General features: G+C 37.3%; 1 protein-coding gene across 8 annotated transcripts in view; it reads right to left on the minus strand.

Moving 5' to 3' along the window:
* The window catches only part of ATF7IP (activating transcription factor 7 interacting protein), a 108122-nt gene that overhangs the window by 6411 nt on the left and 76843 nt on the right, over positions 1-24868 (minus strand). For 4 of the 8 annotated variants that reach the window (XM_048078881.2, XM_048078883.2, XM_013196855.3 and 1 more), the window contains one exon: positions 7311-24036. In XM_048078881.2, coding sequence (XP_047934838.1) covers positions 22507-24036 — 1530 coding nt within the window. In that variant the 3' untranslated portion in view covers positions 7311-22506. The other 4 variants (XM_048078884.2, XM_013196866.3, XM_048078882.2 and 1 more) reach the window with 4 other exon arrangements.

The following is a 24868-nucleotide window of genomic DNA, read 5'->3' on the forward strand; positions in this document are numbered from 1 at the left end:
ATACTTAGCAAAAAAGGTTTGAGGTGAGGCAGAAGGAATCAACCCAAACACTAATTAAAAAAAGAAAACACAAAAAAAATCCAAAATTTGGGAGTTGGCAACCTTAAGGATGTTGTCTGCATTGTGTTCTTCTACCTAAACTTTACAAACATCTGTACAGAAAAACTGGTCACAGAATCACAGAACGACCAAATGGTTGAGGTTGGAAGGGACCTCTGGAGGCCATCTGCTCTAACACCCTGCTCAAGCAGGGCCACCTAGAGCCCAGGACCACGTCCAGGTGGCTTTTGGAGATCTTCAAGGAGGAGACTCCACAACCTCTCTGGGCAACCTGTGTCAGTGCTCCATCACCCACACAGTAAAGAAGTGCTGTCATCCAATTCATGACAAACAGTCAAACACATGAATTACATTTTCAAACCATGATAAAACTTGTTGTGGCAGCTCTTTTGTACCCTTGACTACACAAGTCACCTGCAGACAATTCATGCATCATTTTTCAATATGCAGTACTGGTGATCTGGAGAACTGTGGTGTAAGCTAACCAGATCACACATCTTTCGCTGTTCTTGGCAGAACTTTCTGTAGGTGATATAGTGGTGTTATACATGTAAACTATCTGGAAAGCGTCTACGAGACATTTCGCTTTTCTGCAGTTCACACTAAGAAGCAATCTGAGACATGCTAATGCAGAGACAAGCCTGTAAATTGTTTTAACTCATTTCAAAATTACTGTACTTACCGCATGCACTTGTGGTGGTCGATGATGCACTGTAAGCTGAGGTGCTCCAGATCCAAGACTTAGTCCGTTGTTCACAACATACGCAGTTGTTTGAGGCATTCGTACTGTCATGCCTACAAGAAGCACAATGAATACACTCCTGGGTGTTCAATACTTAAAATCAGCCAAACAGAACACTGGAAGCCAAAATCCTTGGTTCAGCTGGATGACACCAAATTTCAAATTGACACACCCTCCTCAAACTGCCACCAGACCTACTAATTACTATACTAAAACAAAGCCACCTCCCCTTCCTTGAAGCTGTAAAAGAGAGTAAGTACTCAAGTCTGCAGAGGAGGTAGAATAATGTTTTTATCGTTTGTAGCATGAAAGAAATGGGTGAGGAGGGGAGGTTGGGAAGATTCAGGGAGCTTGAGTATGAAAATGAAAATCTGATCACTTTGGGATTCAGATAGGAAAAGACAAATACTGTTGCAGCAGGATGTTATCAGTATTCAAATGCTAGAAGACTGTGCTGTGTGTGGCATAGAACCAGAAAAGATTAAGTCATTGTCCAAGAAGCTTGTTTTCCCTCACAGAATGTACACCAATATGGGTATGTACTCACAGGAATTACTTTACATGAAATCCCATAGCAAACTGACCTGGATGGCAGGAATAAACTAGGTAATTTTAAAGCTTTGTACATAATATCCAGAACTTTTGCAAATGACCAAGTAGTCATTCATTTTATACTACGTCTTTCTCTCTTAAGTATTATTTTGTCCATTTAATGGTGGGACATGCATATTCTGTGAGCTCAATTTTTTTTCTCATTCTTATCAGTTGCCCAGCATGTTCTTCTGTCTAGAAATACAAAATCTGGGGCAACCTCCACTACTCCCTAGACCCACATTTGTATGAGATCCAAACATTCTAATACTTCTGAATAGAAAGAATGAGTAGCTCACAGAGAGACACATTTCAGGAAACCATGGCTATTCTTTGATAATTTCTGTCTATGAATAGTCATTAAGTTATGACCATGGGTGATGAGTATCAGAAGTACGTAAATCATGACTCTGAGACAGCTGAAACAGAGTGCTAAATCTTAGTGCTTGCAGAATGCAGTAAAAAGTAGTTAAATTAAAGTGCTGAACTCTAGTTAGCTGCTTCACATCTTTTTCCTATTAGCACATCTGTCTAAGAAGCTAATTAAACTATGCAAACATCATAGGATGAACAAGCATCAAAACTGGCTATTCCTTATGTATGAAAATCCTTGTGTATGAATGTGCTGCTTTAGCACAGCTGATACTATATTACATTATATTAAATTACATAAATTATATGAAATTACAATAATCTGAACAGAGATGGAGAGAAATACCTTAGGAACATATAATGTACAAATTTAATATTATTTCTGTCCGAGTGCATCTTTATGAATATCAGGTAGACATACTACTTGGATGAGGTAGAAGAACAAACTGCAAGTATGCAAAACACGTTGGATGAATTCTCAAAATTAATCTTCTGTATACACAGCATAGAGATCTTACTACTTAAACACCTGCTACTGACACTAAAGAATTTCAATGATAATATAAACCAACTCATCATCATCAGCATTTCTGTATAACAAAGATGGTAAAACGCAGGATGGGCTAAAAAGTGAAAACTCATGACAGCTAAAAGGGATCAAGGTACACAATTAAAATATATATATATATATATATATATATATATATTGCTATCACTGAGTGAAACATCTGCATCTGATACGCAATTGTAAAGCCTTGAAGAATCTGTATTCCAAATAATCTGGTCTTCAATCTGAGGCTAACTATCACCTGTACCTCAGGACAAGAGCACCAGATGGTTAGCCTCAGCAGGAGAAAATGTTGTTAAAAATAATTAAATAAATGAACCATTACATACTCAAAACTCCTTCCAAAACAACAGGTAGATTACACAGGTTTGACTTGTAGTTAAGGGCAACAATGATGAAAACAAAGTGTGGGTAGAGGTTACCCTTGCCTTTTAAGGCCTTTCACCAGCAGGAACACAAGATGTAGACATACACCTCAGAAGAAACTGCCAGTCAGAAGAACCTGAACTCCAGTCTGCATGGCACCACGGTATCAGAAGTTTAAGGAATATGAACAAGTAGTCTGAGAGGAACACTAATTTCCTCATCCCAACACTTCACAGACATAATAGCTCAAGAACTGTCTGATCGAGTTCTGCCTCACTAGCACGGCTGATTTTTCACAGCCTAAGGCAATGCAGTTGAACCTAGTCATAAGGGATGCTTAGATTTAAATCGCTACAAACATACATGGATATTCTCTTTTCCAAAAACAAGTGTTACAGAACAATGAATCAATTATTTTATGCAGGCACAGTCTTACATTGTTCAAACACACAGTGTTCCAAGTCTGGCTTATACAGATGGTGTCTAAAAAATTCATTACCTGGAGGTCACATAAATGTAGCCTCATAGTGCAACAGAACAGGGAAACATGTTTAACCATGTTGAATTAAACATAGTAGAAGTTGTGGGGAGCTAAAAAAGGCAATTAAAATCCACCGCTTACTAGCAAAATATAAACTATAATTTAACTTAAAGGCTTTTTATTGTGAACATATTCTATTCATTCCAGAATTTTTTGTTACTGCTATAGGAAGACACTGGTTACATTTGCAAAGTCAAGAGAACCTTGCTGACATCTCTAGTCAAACTCAATCATGTATCAGAAATGGATGCATTTGGTGAGAAGTTTCATCTGTCTAAGCCTGGAGAAAATAGGAAAAATTACTGGGCACAGGACATCAGACATTGTTATGGAATCACATTAGGATGCCTGATATAAACTGAACTTTTAGACAGGAAATCAAAAATAATTTAGTACATATGAATAGATAACTTAAAATGGTCTCTAACTATCCTTCTACAGAACAGCTGTGCTCATTACAATACTTTCTGCTACCTTGTGAAGCATTGGGCATGTCATCCAGAGATGCACAGCTGGCAGAGACAGTGCCTGAGATAACTTCATGCCATTTTTTCCTCATATACATATCTACAGGGGGAATGATTTCTTAATGGTTTGAGATTTTCTCAAGTCCATTACTTGAAAAAAATAATAAGAAGAACCTCTATAATTTGGACTAGCATAGTAAAAAAAAAAAAAAAAATCCATATCCATCAGGCAGAATGTATCAAGCTGTGCTGTGCTAGAATGGAATGTGTATGGAATAAAGAATCCCCTACCTCCAGTCTGTGGATTGACTGGCCTTAAATTTGGGCTTGGCATGACAGCTCCTCTTACAGGATTCTGAGGTGGTGGTGCAGGAATAGTGGTATAGACCACCTGATGGTTAGCAGGGGCCCGTGGTATAGGAAGTCTTGCAGCACTTTGAGTCACTGGTCGATGAGTTACATTCACTGTTGTTGGAGCTGGAAAAAGAAAAAACAGACGACAACCTAGAATGGAATTCCACAACATGAAAGTGATATCTCTATCTCAGAGTGCATACCTCCTTTTTGGTTAAAAAAAAAAAATCCGAATGGAAAAGGATAGCTCTTAAGCGACTCAAACACAATTTTCAATATTCACCTGACAAGTTTACTACAATACGAGAACACAGGAGTTTAGCTTAAGTAAAAAGCAGTCAGCACATTCAACGATGTAAAATGAAGTTACCTGTAGGTACTACATGTATGGTGGTCTGGGAAGGTAGGTACCCACTTGTTGGCACACCTGTTTGCTGCTGACTGTTTGGTTGCAAAGATGGCACGGGGCGGGACAAGGTCTGGGTGGATGTACTCAATCCTGAAGCAGGTGTTTGATTTTGCTTCTTGGCCTCTGCTTTAAAACAAAACAAAGTTACAGACAATAGCAAACAAAAATTAGAACATCACAGAGCTATTTAACCTCCTTTTTTTCCTGTCATTCAGATTATCGAAAAATATTTCCTAGTATGACATTTCTTTCATCTTTTCATACTGCAAACCAAACTGTAGGAATTTCATTCAGTTCCCCATATTTTCATCCTCCCAATCTTTTGCCTCCCTATACTCCATAATGTTTCATTTTATCATCATGAAGTTTATGTATTTCAGCAGAATTTGGAAACCTGAATTTTTCCATTAAAAAAAGGAATGGCCTAAAACCTAAAAAAGGGCCTAAAGACTGCTGTACTCAATTTGTTTTTTAAAAAGTGATAATTCTTGTCTACCTTTGATGCTTATATTCTTTTATTTGCTGATTCTTTCCTTTGTTCAATCTCTATTAGTCAGCCCTGTCTGGTGCTGTTTTGAATTTTCATGCTATTTTCTTGATAAAGGGGAATTGCTTTATTAATCAAAAAAAAATTTTTTTAAGTTTTATTTTCTTATATTGTCACTCTCCTGAACATGACTCACTAATGACTGGGATAAGTGAGAAATACAATGTCTGTATCTGTAATTTTCTACAGCAATATTTTTCCTGCCTTATAGCTTATCTGTAACATCATAAAATATACATTTGAGTCCGAGCCAGACCTATCCAAAAGGAGAATTGAGAAGCTAGATTTTTAAACTGGATTAGAGTAGCAGTAGGCAGAGAAGGTACCACCAAAACCCACAAAACACAAGACGAGAGTAAGTTTTAAGGGCATCCATTCCAATAAGCTTTGCCCTAAATAAAAATGCATACACAGCAACCACTAACTCAGTTAAAGAACAAACAATGTAGAAATAAAAAATACTATACTCTTGAGAAAATGTATCAGCGATACACTGAAGAACATGTTAGAAATTATCCATTAGGTATGCCATTTAGATTACAAAGCATTAAGAACAGGGTTAATAGCGGTGTGGCTCAACATGATTAATTTGTTTATTTATTAGCAATTGGAGACTACTTTGATGGTCTCACTCAACTATCTTTAACACCAGCTACTAATAGCTTGAAGTAGCAGTGCCCTTCACAAACTGCTATATGATAAACCTAACACAAGATCTCAAAAATAATATAATAGAAATTGCAGTCTTTCTGCATTGTCTTTCTGCCTGTAAATGAGTAGCTGAGCTACTTCTCTGAGGCCATTTGATGAAAACAGTTTTCTTTTGGTGAACAAAGACTATAGAAGCAGCAGCAAAGGGATGCTCATTTTGAAAACAAGAATTATTTCCTGCTCTTTCATCAAATAACGGGTCTTTGTGGTTAGTTCAAACTTCTTATATTTCACATAGGTATGAGAGATTTCCCAGTGTCCAGCAAATTCTTTCTAGAGATTCCTACAGAGATGCAAACACATGCTCACTTTGAATATGTACAGATTTCTGCACATTTCAACTGCCATTGAGTAATTTAAATAATGCATAATTTGAATGAGTATATTCTTAGTCATGACCTAGAGAAGATGTGCTCATGATCCAACTAGTAAGAATCCAGACGTACTACAGCTATAAAAAAGTAATCCAAGCAACAAGGATAGTCTGGGCTAATATTTTTTTTCCCGGTTTGTTTTTGATTTCACATGGAAGCAAGTTCATTTGTCCCTGACAAATCAAGAGTCCTGCTGAGATTCCAGCTGCAGGAAACGATGAAAGATAACCAACTCAGATGTCACTAAGTAAACAGAAACAAGTAGCAAAAGATTCTTTAGCTACATAAATAAAAAATCAGCAAGGAAAAAAAATGAAAACTAGGTACATAGTAAGCTAAGGATTAAGGTTAGAAGTAATAAAGGAACCATTTCGATGATGAATAAACTGTATCATCTTCACTAAAAACTCTGGAACTGGAGAAGACAGGACGATGTGATTTATGGAAACGAGCATAAAATGGAAATCATTACTACTGGAGGCATAAATAAAACTACAAATCTAAATCACAAAATGGAAAAGAAGAGGGGCTTAACTTCCATGCCAGAAAATGGGCTTGCAACATTGCAGTGATAGCAATGAAATGCATCCACACTGCCAAAGGACATAAAAGCACAACTATATTTACTCTAATCTTGGCACACAGACCCCAAGCCATGAACAGATCTGCATTTGGTATTTAAACTCTTGCACACAAAGTTGTTTATTCAGGGGAAAAAAGATTAGAAGCTGTAACAATCTAATGTCTGAATATCAACTGTGGAAAGGTCCTTAATTAATTGGTAAACAAAGATGAAATCCATGTAGAGGAAGTTTCAAAAATGTAATAAATAATTCAAACTACTTAGATTGTTCCACGAGTTTAACAGATTTAAGCATAGACAACAACAATGCTTAAATTAAGGGAAAGGTAAAAACCTTAAAAGACGGTATTTTACACTGTGTAGGATTCCTTTTATTTAAGGCCTATCAGAATACTTCAGTAACAGTCTTGCATAACAGAAACAACAAGGAATAAAATACACTGAACTGAAACAGATGTTTATTCCTGTCTATCATTCAAGGGGATGAAATAACACTTGCAGCTCAATGCCCCTGCTGCTAGCAAAATATATTTCTCTTACCTTGAGAAGAGCCATCATCCTCATCATCCAGTGTAAGGTCAATGACACCTCCTGAATCGCTTCCTGCGACCTTCCCGCTCTGAAAGACAAAACTCCTTCATTTTGCAAAAGCAAATCCAGGGAACACAGATTGAAAAGGGATATGAATTGAACATTGTGTAAGAGAGGTCTCAGAACTGAAGCGCTTATTAGAAAGGAAGTGATGAAATGAGCAGGAGGAGAAGGAGATTTCAGACAAATTTCCCCAGAGTTGGAAAAATAGGCAATGACCAAATGACTGGACTGCAATATCAAATTTCGAAGCACCTTTTAACTTTCTAAGGAGTAGAAAAAACCTTGATGACCAGTAGTATGTTGTTATTTTACAGGTAAATAAATTAACAAAATGGTATTATAATCTTTATATATATTTTAATTATGACCCTTTTTAATATTTTAATCCAATTGTAACCTGTGCTTTCCAGCATAACCTTTTGACAAAATAGTCACCAGGACAATGTATCACTCATCTTGAGATAGTCTGGGCCTACCTGCATATGGTGGAATTGACTTCACAGTAAGGAAACCTCTTACAAAACCTCTATGCTGATAAAATACATCATCAAAAGCCATCAGAAAACTCCAATGGTTTCCAGCTTTTAAGAGTAACTTCATTATTGTATTTTATCCACTATCACAAAATTCATCATTTCTTATTCTATATATGAAACCATTTGTAACCGTCTCTTTAGAGAGGATAAAGACATCTTTTATGTTATTGTGAAGGCTTAAAGTTATAAAAACCTAGAGGACCATCAAACAAAATTTATCTTCTGGATCAATGACTTTCCCTTAGCTGTTCAGACTAGAACTGGACCACCAGCTTCTTCCTTTAGCTGATGAAGTGAACATTGGGGAAGGCCCTATATATTTCTGGGTTTTTAAATCTGCTTTCTAGAACAGATCTTGAATGAAGTCAATGTCGTCTTTCTTAAATTTGATGCAAAAATTTGTGTTTCTTTGGTTTTGCAGAAAAGATGATCATTTACTGTTGGGCTGAACTGCTACTGATTTATGGATTACAGTAAGCCAGGTTCCTTGGGACAGACAAGGGGTTAGAAAAGCAACATAATTATCAACACCACTGAATAATTAACATTAACATGGAAAAAAAAATCTTAAGAGTTATCAGCCACATGTCGCCAGCATGATAAAAACTAGGAAGATTGGAGTTATTGCTGTGTGGTCTGATGGGGACAGATGCAAAAAGTCCAAGCACTGAGATTATCTACTCTGTTAACTTTAATTAGGGTAAGGCAAAACCTTTAAGAAGGTCTTAAAGACAGTTCTCACACAGGCAAGGCTTTGAGGAGAGAGAAAAAAAGCATCATAATAAATACAAATGAAAGCTGTCTCTGAATTATTGGTCACTGGATTTGGACAGCCTGACACGAATGATCGCTTCATTATGCATTTAGATTATAACCTGATTTCTGCTTAAGCTCTAATGCTGCCACCGATGAAATTCTGCTGATAACCTGTATGATTAAAAAGAGGAAAAAATAGCTAGGTAGTTATGTTCCAAGGTGGCAGAAGAGACCTCTATATGGACTCTGTCTTTTCTATTCATAAACATCTTTCAGATGTATTAATCATGGAATTCTTCTGTTGAGTGATTTCTATTTCAAAAACCTTCCAGCTTCAGTTTTCTTAGTATGATGAGCTGATTTAACCACTTGAAGCTTAAGATAAAAGCCACATTCAAATAATCAATGAGTACTTGATTAACATAAAGTCAAGAGGAATTTCATTCCAACTTGATTATTTTCCCAGTCAATGATGTGTATTTTGAACTACAGCTCTCTTTGCCAGGAGAAAGCAGACTGAAAAATGGAGAAGGGAGATTTATGAAGAACTAGAGAAAGAAAAAACTAACACTAAGCTATTTATTTTCCCCCACTATAAAATCTATTAGTCTGAAGTAATTTCCTTCAATTCTTCTTCTACAAGGAAATCTAAATCCCTAGAAACAAATAATCTGTATAAAACTGTTTTGAAGTCCTACTTAACCATGCCAGTTGAAAGTTCTTTGAATTTCCAAGTCTGCATGTGTTACTGCGTGCAGTTTTGATTTTGGTGTGTCTGGAAGGCCAGAATCTCTAGTTATCTAAACAGGCAATACTAAACAAATAATCCAATCAGCCGGTTATGTCTCAAGCATGCACTTTTCAGAAGGAAAGACCTTCTTTGAGTTAGTCACTTCATGTAGGGTTTTGTACTGAACAACCCTGGCAGCAATCTCCTCAAAGGAAATATTTGTAAGTGGTTTGGTTCTTTCCACAACCTGTACTAGAAGCTGTGGATCTGCAGGGCAGTTTTGAGTGGTGCTCTGTGGTACAACCCCCAGTTCCACTTCCACGGCACGCAGTTCAGCTACTCCAAGAGGAAGCTGTACTCCACACACAGCACTCCCCAGCTAGTTTCTCCTAGTTCACCTGCCATACATCACCTTTGAACGAAATTTAGGGGTACAGGAAAATTTTAAGGAAACTTGAAACACTGAAAATGCTACATATTGCGTCGCTTAGCAAAAGCATGTAGGGAAGTATGGTGCTGTCAGGGTATTCCCTCACAGTATAGACTGCTGATTATGCCTGCCGCAAGGGTCAGAATTTTGACTGTTCAGAACATCAGTTAACATTTACAAGGAGAAGCAGGGTCTCTTTCTATACTCTGTAGCACTGGCAGGGTTTTCAAATTCTTGTAGATCTCTCAGGTCCAGAAAAGAGAAGAGATTCAGAAAGAAATGGGAATCAGAGATTGGAAGACTACATTCCTACAGGGAAGTTAAGTATTTCCCTGACCTGAGAGAGATGCTGTATCACCTGGTACCAGCTGTTTCTGGAGTGTCATTGCTTACCAACTGAATGGTTAAGACCTACCAATGGAAGCATTTGGAATCATCCCTGCCAAAAGCAATTAATAAACGCTTTTCTGAATGTTCTGTGCCCAACCATTTAAGAAAATAAAAACAGCTCTTTTGGGTATCATGACTATATTATGCATGAATTATCTCCAGGAAATTTTTGTTGCTACAAGGACTTGCCAAAACTCTAGTTTATAATAGAACTGTTTGAGAAAAGGCTAGAGAGAAACAACTGATATTGCTTCTGTAAAATGAAGAAGGGGATGGGCCCTGTTGCACGTCAGAAGAGGAGAGTCCAAAATGCTGCTCAGAGCAAAACAATAAACCACCTTAAGAAGGCTTGAAGCCCCGGTGAAGGGAAAGGAAAGTGTGACATTGGACTTCCAGACATGCATGAACAACCTGCACATTTATGTCAAAAACTGAAATAAGAGAATACGTTTTTCAGCTCCTACTATTAGATTTCAGAAAGCTTTTCGGTAGAAACTGGTAACACAGAAAAGTCCTGTCATTCTGGTCTGCTATGAGTTTTCAGCTTTCTCCAAACACAGGAAAGTCAAGAACACCTGAACCTGCTTCAGCTGATCTCAGCAGAAGAGCAAGATGATGCAACCATGACACGTTTTCATCACACTAGTGAAACATCAAAAACCATTTCACGAGAACCCAAAACAAACATGTCCTGTGCCTTATTTCACATGCCTAGCAAGTGTGAAGTCAGTGGCCCAGAGTATCAAATAAACTGTAACTAGAACAAAATAACCAAAGTAATATTAAATGATTTGTATCTATTTCAGGAACGTATTTATAAAACAAACTTCATTTTTGTAAAAAGCAAACGAAAACACAACCAACAAAACCATAACTTCTAAAACCACCTTTTCTCAGTTGTCAGAAACAAAGCAGTCTCCAAACTGACCAGAAGTGGCACAAGAAATCTGTTTACAACAGCCACTGGGTAGTTTCTAGTAATCAATAGAAAACTCAAAATTTTACACTGGGATTTAAAACAAATTTAAGGACTGCCTTCCATCCATTGTAACAGCTTACGTATGTTAACGTATATGCTTTTAAATGGTCCAAAATGCTGTCGTGCACACTTACATTTTGCACCAGTTTACCCAGAGCTGACGTTGTAACTTTGTGCAACCAGGGAGTAGCAACACGGGGACCTAAACCATACAGTCAACCACAACTGTACCTGACTGCCTCAGTTTGAATCTTTTTCTGCTTTCACATACCAGCCAGAAGTGCAACAATTTTAAATAAAGCAACATGACAAATACAACCACATACACATCATGAAAATAAGAATGCAAATTCTCTGTGCCTGCTGTCAGGATACCAAAGAGTGTGAGACCAATGCTGACCACGTTCCCATCTAAGCTTCCAGTTATAAGGGAACAAGGACAAACATTAAACAAAATGTAGAAGAGTTGTTGATACATATAAGTGGGTATATGCAGGCATCACTTAAAAGCAAAACAAAACAAAACACAAAACAAAACTGAAAAAGCAATTAATCACAGGTGTTGGGCCTCAACTGTCCCAAAGGCACAAACATGGTTTTCACACTTTTAAAATGAAAATAGAAATTAACTATTACTAGCATTTATGTCTATTTAAAATCTGATTTTGTATGATCTGCACAAATCTATTGCACGTTTTTTTTTCCACTTAGGTTTGAATTGCTTCTTATATGTTTATTTCTGCAGTAATTTTTCTGCAGTGAGTAAAACAAAGAACACATTCTGAAAAACATTAACAAAAAGTAAGCATAATCTTTGTTTAAAACATATTATTCTAACAATTTCTAAATTATTATTGGGGGGTCAGGATCGAGAAAATCCTCTCCTTTGGGAAATGTCACATTTTACAGATAAATGTGACAAAAATTTTAGAAGATAGCATGAGAAATACAAGACTTCATCTCTCCCCAACTTCCTAATTTTAATATAGTCACATCTTTATTCTTCACCTGGTCAGTGAACTTCCATTTTGCAATAAGATACTTTGCATAAAAACAGTGTGTCCTGTAACTGAAGGTTTCATGCTTCAGTCTAATGTATATGTGCCCAAGAAGATTTATGCAAATTGGAGTTGAAAAGTAAAACACACAGAAACATAGCATATCGTGAGTTGGAAGGGACCCACGAGGATCGAATCCAACTCCTGGCTCCACACAGGACCACCCAAAAATCAGACCACACGTCCAAGAGCATTGTCCAAACGCTTCTTGAACTCCGTCAGGCTCGGTGCCATGATCACTTCCCTGGGGAGCCTGTCCCAGTGCCCGACCACCTTCTCAGTGAAGAACCTTTCCCTAACCCCCAGCCTGACCCTCCCCTGTCCCAGCCCCATGCCGTTCCCTCGGGTCCTGTCGCTGTCCCCAGAGAGCAGAGCTCAGCGCCTGCCCCTCCGCTCCCCTCGTGAGGGAGCTGCAGGCCGCCATGAGGCCTCCCCTCAGCCTGCTCTGCTCGGGGCTGAACAAACCAAGGGCCCTCAGCCGCTCCTTATACATCTTGTCCTCCAGACCCTTTACCATCTTTGCTGCTCTCCTTTAGACACATTCTAATACTTTTATATCCTTATATTGTGGTGCCCCAAACTGCACACAGTACTCAAGGTGAGGCCACACCAGCACAGAGCAGAGCAGGACAATCCCTTCCCTTGACCAGCTGGCAGTGCTGGGCCTGATGCACCCCAGGATACGGTTGGCCCTGCTGGCTGCCAAAGGACACTGCTGACTTGTATTCAACTTGCCATCAACCAGAACACCCTGATCTCTTTCTGAGGGACCACTCTTCAGCCTCTCCTGCCCCAGTACAGCCAGACTTGCCCCATTCCAAGTGCAGCATCTAGCACTTGCTCTTGTTAAACTTCATGTGGTTGGTGATTGTCCAGCTCTCTCATTTGTCAAGATCTCTCTGCAAGGACTCTCTACCCTCAATGGAGTCAACAGCTCCTCCTGATTTAGCATCATACACAAACTTACTTAGTATACCTTCAAGTCCTGCATCCAAGTCATTTATAAAAACATCAAAGTGAACCAGCCCTAAAATGGAGCCCTGGGGAACCCCACTAGTGACTGGCCACCAGCCTGATGCAACCCCATTTACCATAACCCTTTGAGCCCAACCATTCACCCACTGCACTGTGCATCATTTATCTAACTGTATGCTGGACATTTTGTCCAGAAGGATACTGTGAGAAACTGTTTTAAATGTTTTGCCGAAATCCAAAGAGATTACATCAACTGGCTTCCCTTGGTTAACTAGATGAGTAACCTTGTCATAAAAGGAAATTAAGTTCACATGAGGTGAAATGTGTCAAGACGACTGCAAGGTATGATGAAAAGCAGAAACAAAGGTGAAAAAAAAATACAGAAAAAGAGAATTACAAGCCAAGGAGCAGCTGAGCATGCACTAGTCCAAGTATAGAAGGACTATGTGAGTGTTCTGTACTGTGACTTCACTCATTCAGTGTTGTGCATTTTTCCTCAAAAAGCCAGCCAAGAAGAAGGAATCACACATTCACAATTTCAAGGTCTTTTGAAAAGTGTATTCTTTAAAGAAAATCTTGTCAAATTCCATGTCCCTGCCCTGGCTTCTTCAGTTCACATGGTGTTACCTCTACACCTGCAGCATTTAACAATACATATAACTACCCTGGGCTTTGATTGCATGGCAAATGCCCCAGGCAAGCATCTAATTTGGGAGGTGTGGAGGAAAAGTATTTTAGTACCAAGCAGCTCTTCCACATAACTGTGAAAAGAGCAACTTAAAGACTTGAGAAGATGGGCAAAACCAAAAGAGTAAATTTTTATGCCTTTCAAATATCGGAGTGAAACCTCCTAAGTCCTGAAACAGAGGTTAAGTCATAGGCTCCTCTCAATACCACTTAATCAGTTAAGCTTAAAATTGCTTTATGGTGCCTATGGAAGATAAAATAATGAAAAGCATGTAAAAATTGAATAGAATTTTCAGATTTTTACTTTTTTCTTTCTTACGTTTACAATAGAAATAGGTATTTCTAAATGTTCTAGTAGCTGTAAAACTTTTCATGAAAAGTGATCTATTGCACTAATTCTTCAGAGCAAGACTTTTTTTTTTTTACAGAAGTAGACATTAATTTCTTGTATAAAATTATATACAGTAATTACACTACAATTTATGGTTTCCTACAAAGGATTGGTAAAAGTGACTTAGAATTTCATGCATTTTCCACTGCATATACTATGACAACAAATCATCTCACTTCTTCCAAATTCCAACTACAAAAATCTTTTTAACAATTAAAGGAAGTACTGAGAAATAGATGTACTGACAAATAAGACAATTATGGGAAGAAATGCTAGGAAAAAGAAATACTACAACTTTCCTTGAGAAAGAAAAGAACTATACATTCTAGACTGTGGCTTTCAAGAATCAATGCCATGTGAATACTACACAAATTTAAACAGAGGTATACAAGAAAAGAGGTCTTAGAGGAAGTCGAAACCATGGAACTTTCTGAAGACAAACAGAGAATAGGGTCACTTGAATTTGAAACTTTCGCAAGATTAGCCAATTTGCGAGTGGCTATGAAGTCACCATTTTTAGTGTAAAACCCATGTAAATTCTATATAATTAAAAACTTTTTCTGATTGTTTTGAAGACTTTCATTACATCCTGTATATAATTGATGGTAATATCAGGAAATACTTGAGTTTATAGAAAATGAATAAATGAAAATCAGAAAGGAATCAGTCTCGCAATAAAATGACGGTCTGCCTCTGGTATTTAAGGGATTCTGAAGCATCTGCCTCTGGAAAACTAGGGACATTGACTCAGGCATCTTATGTACTATAAGGGACATAACTAGGGACATTGACTCAGTACATCTTATGTACCATGCTCAGTTTTTCCACATGCTGAGACCATTTTCTACGTAAAATACGTTCTAGTGGGAGAAAGAATATCAACTTTTTCAGACAGCACTGCTGCAAATTAGGTCGATTCAGTTGTAATTTTGAAAGAAAAAAAAAAAGAGGAAAAAAAGTTATTCCAATTCTGTAAAGAAAACAAATACAAGGAAGGAGACTGAATTTAAAGACCAAAGCACATATGGCAGATGATGTTGAGAAAAGAACAGAGTATTTTTTCATCGTAACTACTATTGTGAAATTTAACCCCCCAAAAAGTGGTTAGAACATTATATATGTCAATGACAAACTACTGAAGAAAACTGTGAAAGAAAACTCTAGAATACAAAGTAAACAGAAAATGTTATCTGTTACATCATTTTATATAACAAAACTCATACACACACAAACATGCACATATATTTTACCACGTGACATACCAAAAGGTAACCATTGGTATTTTGAAGAAAGTTTTGAATATGCACTTCTCTATTCAAGTATGATATTCGTGATTCAAAAAATAAAAGTTTTGATATTATATAACGCCACGGTTCAGTTCATCACATTGAAGTAACCACACTATTAATTGTAATGCCACCTGCTTTTCATAATGGAACATTTTAGTAAGTAAAAATGAAAAAAAATGGAGAACAAATATCAAACCAAAGCAACCAAAAAAAACCACCAAAAACCAGTGCAAAATCAAAATTAATTCCAGGGTAGTAATGATCAAATTTCTGAAGATTATTTGTGGCAGACTGACGCAGTGCAGACAATTTTATTATTAATAGCTTCTACATTACCAAGACAGAAGAAAATTAGGGTTTGTAAAAACAGACATTCCATGAAGCATCACACCACCACAGTCATACATGACGCACCAAGGCGTTATATAATAGCAAAATCAATCTGAAATTACGGGGAGCGATGTTAAAAGTATGTTCTGGCATTGGCATGTGCGTGGGGGTGATACTGTGTTCGTATGGATAAGTACAAAGCCCATATTTTGTTTTTTGTCATCCATATACAAAACTACAGATTTCAAGCACAGGCGAAGAAGCTGCGGAAAACATTTTTTTTAGTACATTTTAAAGTATACTTCCATCACAGACTGCTTCAAACTTATCACTCCCTAACAGTTATCAATTCCAACGCAGTTAACTCCCACAAAATTGAAATAATTATTCCAGCCTTACAAAGCTGTCATGGAAATTTATTTGATCAGGCACCAAATGCATTTGTCATCTCTTACCACAATGAAAATATAAATGATAATGCAATAAAACTAGCAGTTTACCTAGTTTGCATTTTGCACAAACAAAATTTCACAGGGCTGCAATACTTGTTTCGATAGTGTGTAATACTCACCTATCTCAGCATTTTATGTATTCCATTTACCAGACCATTCCCCTTACCCTTATTCAGTATTGTGCAATGCTTTCTACAGAACAACAATGCAAGCATTCAAAAAATGAGTAGCCAGTCTTAGTAACCCCTATGTATTATATACCCTCTCACTTCTTTGTTGCAAAGAATAGACATTAGCTCTGCGACCCCCATCAGTAAGAAACATAAATCAAGGAACATACATGAAAAGTTGATTCAGTTTTTAGGCACTAGCAATTGTAATTCCAACTAAAACTACAAAGGAACATTTGACACAATGCTTAAAAGGATTTCTGTACTGCTATGATTTTGTTTTTCTTTAATCAAACAGTTAAAAGGGTATATAATAAACACATACATGCATACATGCACACACACACATCTCTTTACTGGCTCTTACTCTAGTAAGGTGAAACATCTACCTTCTTTCCCCAAATCCCACTGAAATATACTACTAATCAGTAAATGTATTTTACTTACAGCATGTTTCAGATTAATGAAGCCATTTATAGCTATTACTTGTGTCTGGTGTAATGACATCATCAGTTAGACTGTTTATTAAAAAAACTCTAGAGTTTTTGGCCCAAACTGACAAATTGGAACCTACAAAACACAAGTACATGTACTTATTGAAAGCTGCTCTCAGTAACTGGGGGCTGGTTTAAGTAACACAGATACAGCCTCAGGGAAAGACAACCCACTGTAAAAAAATGAGTTTAAAAATCATCCAAAAAATTCTCAACGGGACATCATGTAGCTGAATTGGGTAGCTGTTGTAAGGGAAAAAAAAAATCCAGTGAACCCATTCTTGAATGACCTTTAAACTGCGAACACCTTAACAATGCAGAGTTCAAATTAGTCTCAGGTAAAGGTTTCACCTTACAGATGAGAGCTAGGTGCATTTTAAACAGCACAAACATAGCCCCAGGATCAGAGACAAAAATCAAGATTCCCATTTCACATATATAATTATGCATGTTTATTTTCAGTGACAAAGCCATGAAATGCCAGGAAACATTTTCATCAATAATGCTTCAACAATATAGAATTAATAGCTGCTTATACGTTTTAAGGTGATATGTCCACTTTGTTCACATTGTTTCCCCAATAGACACTCACAAAGTTCGTTACACATTGCAAATGAAGGGAAAAAAGTTATAAATGTATTTTATTAACATTTTACCAGATAAACTTCCAATAGTCAGCAAAATGGCTTAAATTAGACTGTAGACAACCAAACAAATCAAAGCATGTCAGAAACAATGGGAAATGGATTGGACATTGGTGTGTGTTTGTTTTTTTAAACCTAAGGTTAGCTGTAAAGGTGAAATGCACAGATGAAATTTAGACTGTTTTGCTCTGTAAGAGGATAAGGTGCACGCAGAGTGAGGAACAAGAAAAGACTATTTGCCTGACTTGGTGGTACAACAAATATAACATACTCATTCTTGAACAGACTGATTTTATGTCAGCCATTTTTAACATATCCAACCCCATTCAAGTTTGCTCACTGTTATTTTATGTCACAATGTAATAAATCACTTTCATAGATTCCCTCAGTATGCCATGTATATATTTATATATTATATCTTATATATATAATTCCTGTATCTATAACTGGGATTCATAATAAAATACTTTAAAACCATTATAAAGACTTGTTATATAATTAAAAATGCCTTTCTGTAACAATAGTATGTACTGTAATACATTAAAAGTGCTTGTCATGTGTTCAGAAATGCAGTTCTGGGACCTGAGGCATTGGAATGGCCATTAGCAAAATGACTGTGACTGAATAGTGTGCTTTAAATTTCTGTGCAAACAGGAAAAAATTGAAGTTCAGAGACTACCATAAACACAGTAAGATGCCCCCTCCTACATCCCTGGGACCACCCCTTTTGGAGCAAGAAGCAGTGGAAGGCTGAAAAAGGAGAAGTAGAGCAAAACCATGCATCCACCAAGCTGCTTACTGATAGCTTTGACTATACTAACCCCTACAGTGTTCAACTACTGAAAAGCTGCATGATTCTGGAGGATAACCAGAGATGTACCAGACTAAAACCACAAAGCTAAGAAAGCTTTCCGCTTCAAAGCATCGTTCCAATGCCTTCAGATATTTGACGTTCTGCACAACTGAGCTCTTCAGTGGGCACAGGAAAAGTGCATACAGTGAAGAACATTTACCTTCTTCATCTCCCACACTGTAGATCACAGTATCTTACAGTGGGGATGAATTGCTTACATAGCAATAAGAGAAAAAAAAACTTATACTGTCAGATACTACATTAACTTCATAAAAATAAAAATAGGGCACTCCTTGAAGCAACCAACAGCAGAGATTTCCAAATTTACAAGAAAAAACAACACAGAAAACACAAGTTCACACACACACGCACTGAAGCTTCATTGTGAAAATGAGATGATAAACTAATAATATTTATTATTAAAGGTCACTGTCATTTCCCCGTTTTCAGAATCAGCTCCAACATGGAAAATGGAATTTAATCACTGATGTGGCAGCCTTTGTTGGAAAACAAAACAAAGCAAATTAAGTTGACTTGGTTAAGCCTAAGTGCATTTTTTTTGCAACTGAAATGAAAAATGAATTTTACAAGAAATCTAATTAGAAAAATTCAAGAGTGACAGATGATAAATTTACTACAATGTGTATTTGCTATATTCATTTTTAAAGTGAATTTTAAATGATGACTAACAATTCAATACTAAGATTTGAACCAATGGTGCCTTAAAAATCACAACAAACAAACTGTACTGAACCTGTTGGTTCACTAACATGCTCTACTGTGTAATGGAAATATAATGGAAAGGGAAACAAAAAGTAACAAACTTAAGTTATCATGCTGTTTGAGATTCTCTGCTGATACTGCCACTGAGGAGTCCAATTCATGGCAATTGTGATAGATTTCATGAACACAACACCCCTGTACTGTAGAAAATGGGACTGATTTAAAATTTTCTCAGAAAAGAAAAACAGGGCAAAAGGAGAGGGGGGAAGAAGGGAAAGACCACTTCCCCCATATTACTGCACACGTGGGCAAAGCTGACTTTACAGAAGCAGCCAAACACCTGCTCTGTTTGCCTATTTCAGCTTTTCTAGAGAAGAAATACATGTAGGGAAGATCCATTTAATACTTGGAGTGGGAGGAGGCAAAGGGAAGATTTTTCAGTTGCAGAAGGCTAGAAATACATTCTACTAACTAGAATTCATTCTATTAAGCTTTCCACCAATATTTAACGACTCCAACCCTTTCAGAGCAATCCTACTTCCAGCCCAAACTAGGAATGCTTTTTCTCAGTTTCAAAAAATTTTACTTTCACACGACAATAAAAACATAGCAGTACTGCAGTCAGTAGCTTTGAAGTATCAGGTTCAAACTGAAGGTAGTAAGAAGACTTTGTATATAGTTGGTGTCAGTAAAATTACAATTTAGCAAATGAGAAGCTAAAAATATTTAATTAGCATTCAACAGAATGGAAGTCAAATTAGAAGCTAAACAGTAGTTCAGAAGAATCAGAGACATGCCCAGATTTGCCACAAGAGTCCTTTTTTTTTCAATTCGAATTACCTACTAGATTTGTGTTAAGGAATGAAACTATTAGCAATATGCTATTACAGTCAATTACACAGACGCAGTTAGGACCAGAGCAGGGCATGTGGTCAGTATGACCATAATAGTATGCAGCAAGAGGGAACAAAAAAAGAACGATCTCCTGGCAACATACTTTTCTTGTTTCTGCAGGATAAATGTTCAACTCTGGTATGCCAGAACAAGGAACTATCTAGACAATAGGGAATTTCTATGCCAGAGAAAATAATAGGTTTCCATCTCGGTGAAAGTTTGGAGCAAATCTTTTCAAGCAAGAAATGAAATCTGCCAGTCTAGTTGAATTATGAATTCTACGAAGCCCTAAAATTTGAAAACCTATGTTATGCTAAAATATCTTAGAATAAGTTACCGCATAATTCTCCTTTGCTGTGAGAACTGTTTGCCCTTCGTTTTTTTCAATTTTTACTTCTAGTCACTAGAAAGGATTGCTTTGCCATTTCTGTTTGATTTATTACATGCTTGATAAAATAATTCTGGGTGTGTGATTTCCTTCCTACAGTCAATGATGTCACATGCTACTGCTGCAACTAAGCAAATGTAGGACTGTGTGGCAGAAGTAATTTTTGTATTAGAATTATACCTGATCAACTTGCTTGTTCATTTATAACAGCAGCAAATAAAACTGACTGTAAACATAAAATAAATACATAAGATGTATATAGCAATCTCAAAACCTCTTAATCTTTAATGAGATCAAGCAGAAAGTTGAACACTCCACGCTGCTCTTACGCTGCAGAAAACTGATGCAGTAAGTATAACTGATCTACCCAAGGCCACAAAGATCATCATCAGCCAAGATAAAGATTGCTAAGGTCAGGCATCGGCTTGATGTTTGTTCAGATTATGACAAAATGCTAAATCACATTCCGTATTTGGAAGTCTTTTTCAGCAAGGAAATTCTGCAAAGAATTAAGATTTTTTCCTCGCAAATTTATTATTTCAGCTGGAATATTTCTCTAGCTTGTTCTACTACTGAGCAACATAAACACTTCCAGTTAAGTCCTTAATGTGATAAACTATGTGCGCACACATACACAAAAGTATGTATGCATGCATTTCAAAAGGATGAAGCCATTCTTATTTTATTCAGTTAATATAACGGAAAGCAGTTTTAAATGCTATACTGTTTCTTCTCCCAACCTAGAGCATGATTTGATGGCCACATTTTCATTTTTATTTATAGTAATATTTCTCAATTTGTCAGAGTCTCTAATGAAAACTCATGGCATAGAAAAGGAGAGACAAACCATGAGCCAACTCAGGTTCTCAAGTATGGCTCATTAAAAATGAACTAAGACTAGCCCTCCTGGTTTGTAAATTTTTTCATTAAAGAACCTTTTTAAAGTACAATTTCATTTCTCAGACATAATTCATCTACTTCCCTGTGAGGATTTCTGACCTGTCAAAACCTCCTATGCAAAAATGTAATGATAGGATCAATTTGTCAGAGTGACTAATGAACTAATCTAAAGTTAAAACTAAATAGAGTGCTTTGATAGCGTTTGGTGGGGAAGAACAGGACATACTTCTTGAGAAAGAGTTCTGATGGACCGTCATATTATACTCACAAAGACTATACCGCAAAGTCAGTGTGAAATGTAATGGAAGAAAGGGGAAGGTGAGAGGGAAATACAAAAAACACCTCTCATAAGCACACAGAGACAACACTTCAATTCTAATTGCTGGCCAGTTAAGCAATAAACTTGTTCTCAACTCTTTTGAGAACATTTTTCTCATTTCATGCACAACTGAAGAGATATCAATTTTAGTATAAATTTGTATCAAATAGTGCTTTTGGAGACCAGAACGACTGAAATCTTAGCCAGAAATCTGAAAGAGGAAAACGAAGGCCCTGCAACAGAAATCTGTAGCTCACAGATGAAATAAATTTCAAGTGTTTAAAACAACAACAACAAAAACAGCACAATCCTCTGGCAAGTCTGGTAACAATTTGAACAAAGAGAGTGACAGTGGTCAAGCAATTCAGGTGTTTTCATGCATATGTATCTATTTGTAGCGTATCTCTGTCTGTTTCATTCAGCTTGTACATTTCTCTGTGATTTCCAGTAATCAAGTATTTGATTTGTAAGATGCTACAGTAGTGCCAGCAGGCACAGAGTGGTGTAATAAATACACTCTTCACAAAATATAAAAGCCATGCACTTAGTGTACAAAGCATAGCTCTTCAGCTAAGTGGAAATCAATATCCCCCTTTCATTTTTTTTTAAATAGCCCTGCTGAGCCACTTAAAAGTCCCAGCTGCCACAGAAAGTCATACAAACTCCAAGCCCTGCTCTGTTTTAAGTTTCTGTTCCATAGCTCCCTTCAGGAGTGCGAACAGGATACTTCTTGCTAAACTAGACCACAAGAAATTTCCTTAGTGTACCAAGTGAAAAAACAAATTTGATAATTTTTCCATTTTAGTAACTCATTCGAAATCAGTTCCATTACAGAAGCATCAAGTCATCGGTTCTTGTTTTATCACACGCTTTATGAAGACAGGTTCATTACAACAGCCTTGAAGGGGACTGCCAGTTAGGTTCACACTGTCTATGTTCGTGGGGAGAAACACCTTGGAAGAACTGTGGTTCAACAGGATGGGGCTTTTAGACTTGAGAGCTGTATGTCCCTCAGGGACTAAAGTCACAGAACTATTGCCAGGTAGCACCCCAGATTTCTTAGGAAATAAAATTTTGCCTTGTTCTACAACCACATGCTTTATAGAAGAGGTGGAGGCACCAGACAGTGATTCTTTTATGACTTCATTTGGGATCTTGCTATATAGGTAACTGGGGGCGTTATTCTCCATTATATCTGACCAAGCCCTGTAGCGAACTTCTGCAGCTCCCCAGTAGTGTCTAATAGCAGACTCCGAGCGATGGCCCGTCACTGCCATTATTTCTCTAGGCCCCAGTCCTGCTTCACACAGTAGCTGGATGGTGGTAGTTCGGAGCGAATGATTGGTATATCGCTGGGAGAGCCTGGCTGCCACACTTATCCTGGGCATCATCGTACCTAAGTAGTTCACACCCATTGGTTCTCTTTTGTACCATACCGGCTGTTCTTGCATTTGCTCTGATGTTAGCTTTAAAGGATGCAGGTAAAAGGCAGGGGGCTCCGGAGGCAACTTAGACAAATAAAGCTCCAAGGAAAAAACAGGACAGTTTGGGTCCCCTGGCATATCATACATTTTACCCATTTTATGAGGATCTTCTCCATTTTTTCCTTTGCCAGGATACCTAAACATGGCATATCGACGCCCGTTCTTGTCCTTCTCAACAACAAAAGCATCTGGAGCCAGATCTCTTAAAATTTCCCTCCCTCGCTTGGCAAAGTGCAACTGCAAATCAAACCACACCTTGTTGACGAGTGCCAGGGGACTGTGCAATCCCAACACACCAGACTGTTTAATCTTACGCAAGTCCTCAGCAGCTATAGGAGGATGGTGGTGAGTCTCATCCTTTCCCTGCATGCGCAGCATCTTCAGCACACTCACAAATACCATGTTTGCACTAGCAAACTCTTTGTCCTTCATTAAGCAAATCTGACGATTATACGGTGGCATTTTGAGATGCCGGTTTAAGCCAGCACGCATTGACTTGTAGCTTGCCACACTGTAGGTATTTCCATCGTGATTCCTTATTGTGTAATAGAACTCTCTTAGAATATCATTGAGTTCACTTACTGGGACCAATTCAAAGCTAGGATCCTTGCCATTTTTGGCCAGCCACTGTTTTAATAGGTTAGCTGCCCAGCCAGTCTGCTTGTGGGTGTTTTTGATGCTCTTAGCATCTTCTTCCTCTTCCTCCAAGCCAAAGAGGACATCCTCGGGGAAGTTAAAATTCGTCTGTGCTGCTTCTACCGCTTCTTTATTTTCTGATGAAGTCTCTTCCTGTTTCAACTGCTTTTCGAAACAATTGATCAAAGTTGTACCATCAAATATGCCACAGGTATACGGCACACAGCGAACTACTTTTTGTTCTGAGAGCTGTGAAGTGCGGAGCAATACATAATATTTTGGATCTTACATAACAAAAAGCAGGTGGCATTAACTGGATTTTTCAAATGACATGGCATGTCAGTTTCATACCTCACTAGCCAATTAAAATGCATCTGGTCCTTCTTTATTAACCATGGCATTACACATGCTTTAACTGGTTTGACTGAAAGCAAACCTACAAACATATACTATAACAAAAAGCTGAAAACCGGAAAGCATCCTGTGTCTATCAGTTCCCTCCTCCTTGCTCACCTTCCATTGCTAAATACCACTATCACACACAATCTTTTTTTCCAAAATCTTTTCCGGGTTTCGGGCTCTACCAAAGAAGAAAAATTTCAAAATATGCATCTTATACTGAAAATTAAACCTTAAAACCATGAATCTGTCAACCATTCTGATACTTAATTTCCTACATATCAAACACTGACAATTTTTTATAGCTATAATCCACAGGTATCTTTTAAAAATGACAACCATTCCTTATTAAATGCTTTAATTAAAAGGTTCAGTATGGCATGACTTATGATCTATAATACTGGTCATCTCTGCCAGACTATTTCTGCAACAAGTGAAAAACAGAATATTTTCTTCTTGCTTTGAAATACAATTCAGATTTATCTGCACCTTGAAACACCATTAAATGTGGAAATTTTGGCTAGAAGAAATTCATTTTATTCCCCACAGTAAAATGTCCTCCAATCAACAACAGCATAAGTATGAGGTGCTTTGTGAAATATCTGTATGCAAAAAAAAAACTTAATTACAAGTAATTTTAAATAGCTTAAATTCAACCTTAAAATTTCAAAGCAAGGTCAAC

The sequence above is a fragment of the Anser cygnoides genome, chromosome 1, assembly GCF_040182565.1.
Source record: "Anser cygnoides isolate HZ-2024a breed goose chromosome 1, Taihu_goose_T2T_genome, whole genome shotgun sequence".
Classification (NCBI taxonomy): domain Eukaryota; kingdom Metazoa; phylum Chordata; class Aves; order Anseriformes; family Anatidae; genus Anser; species Anser cygnoides.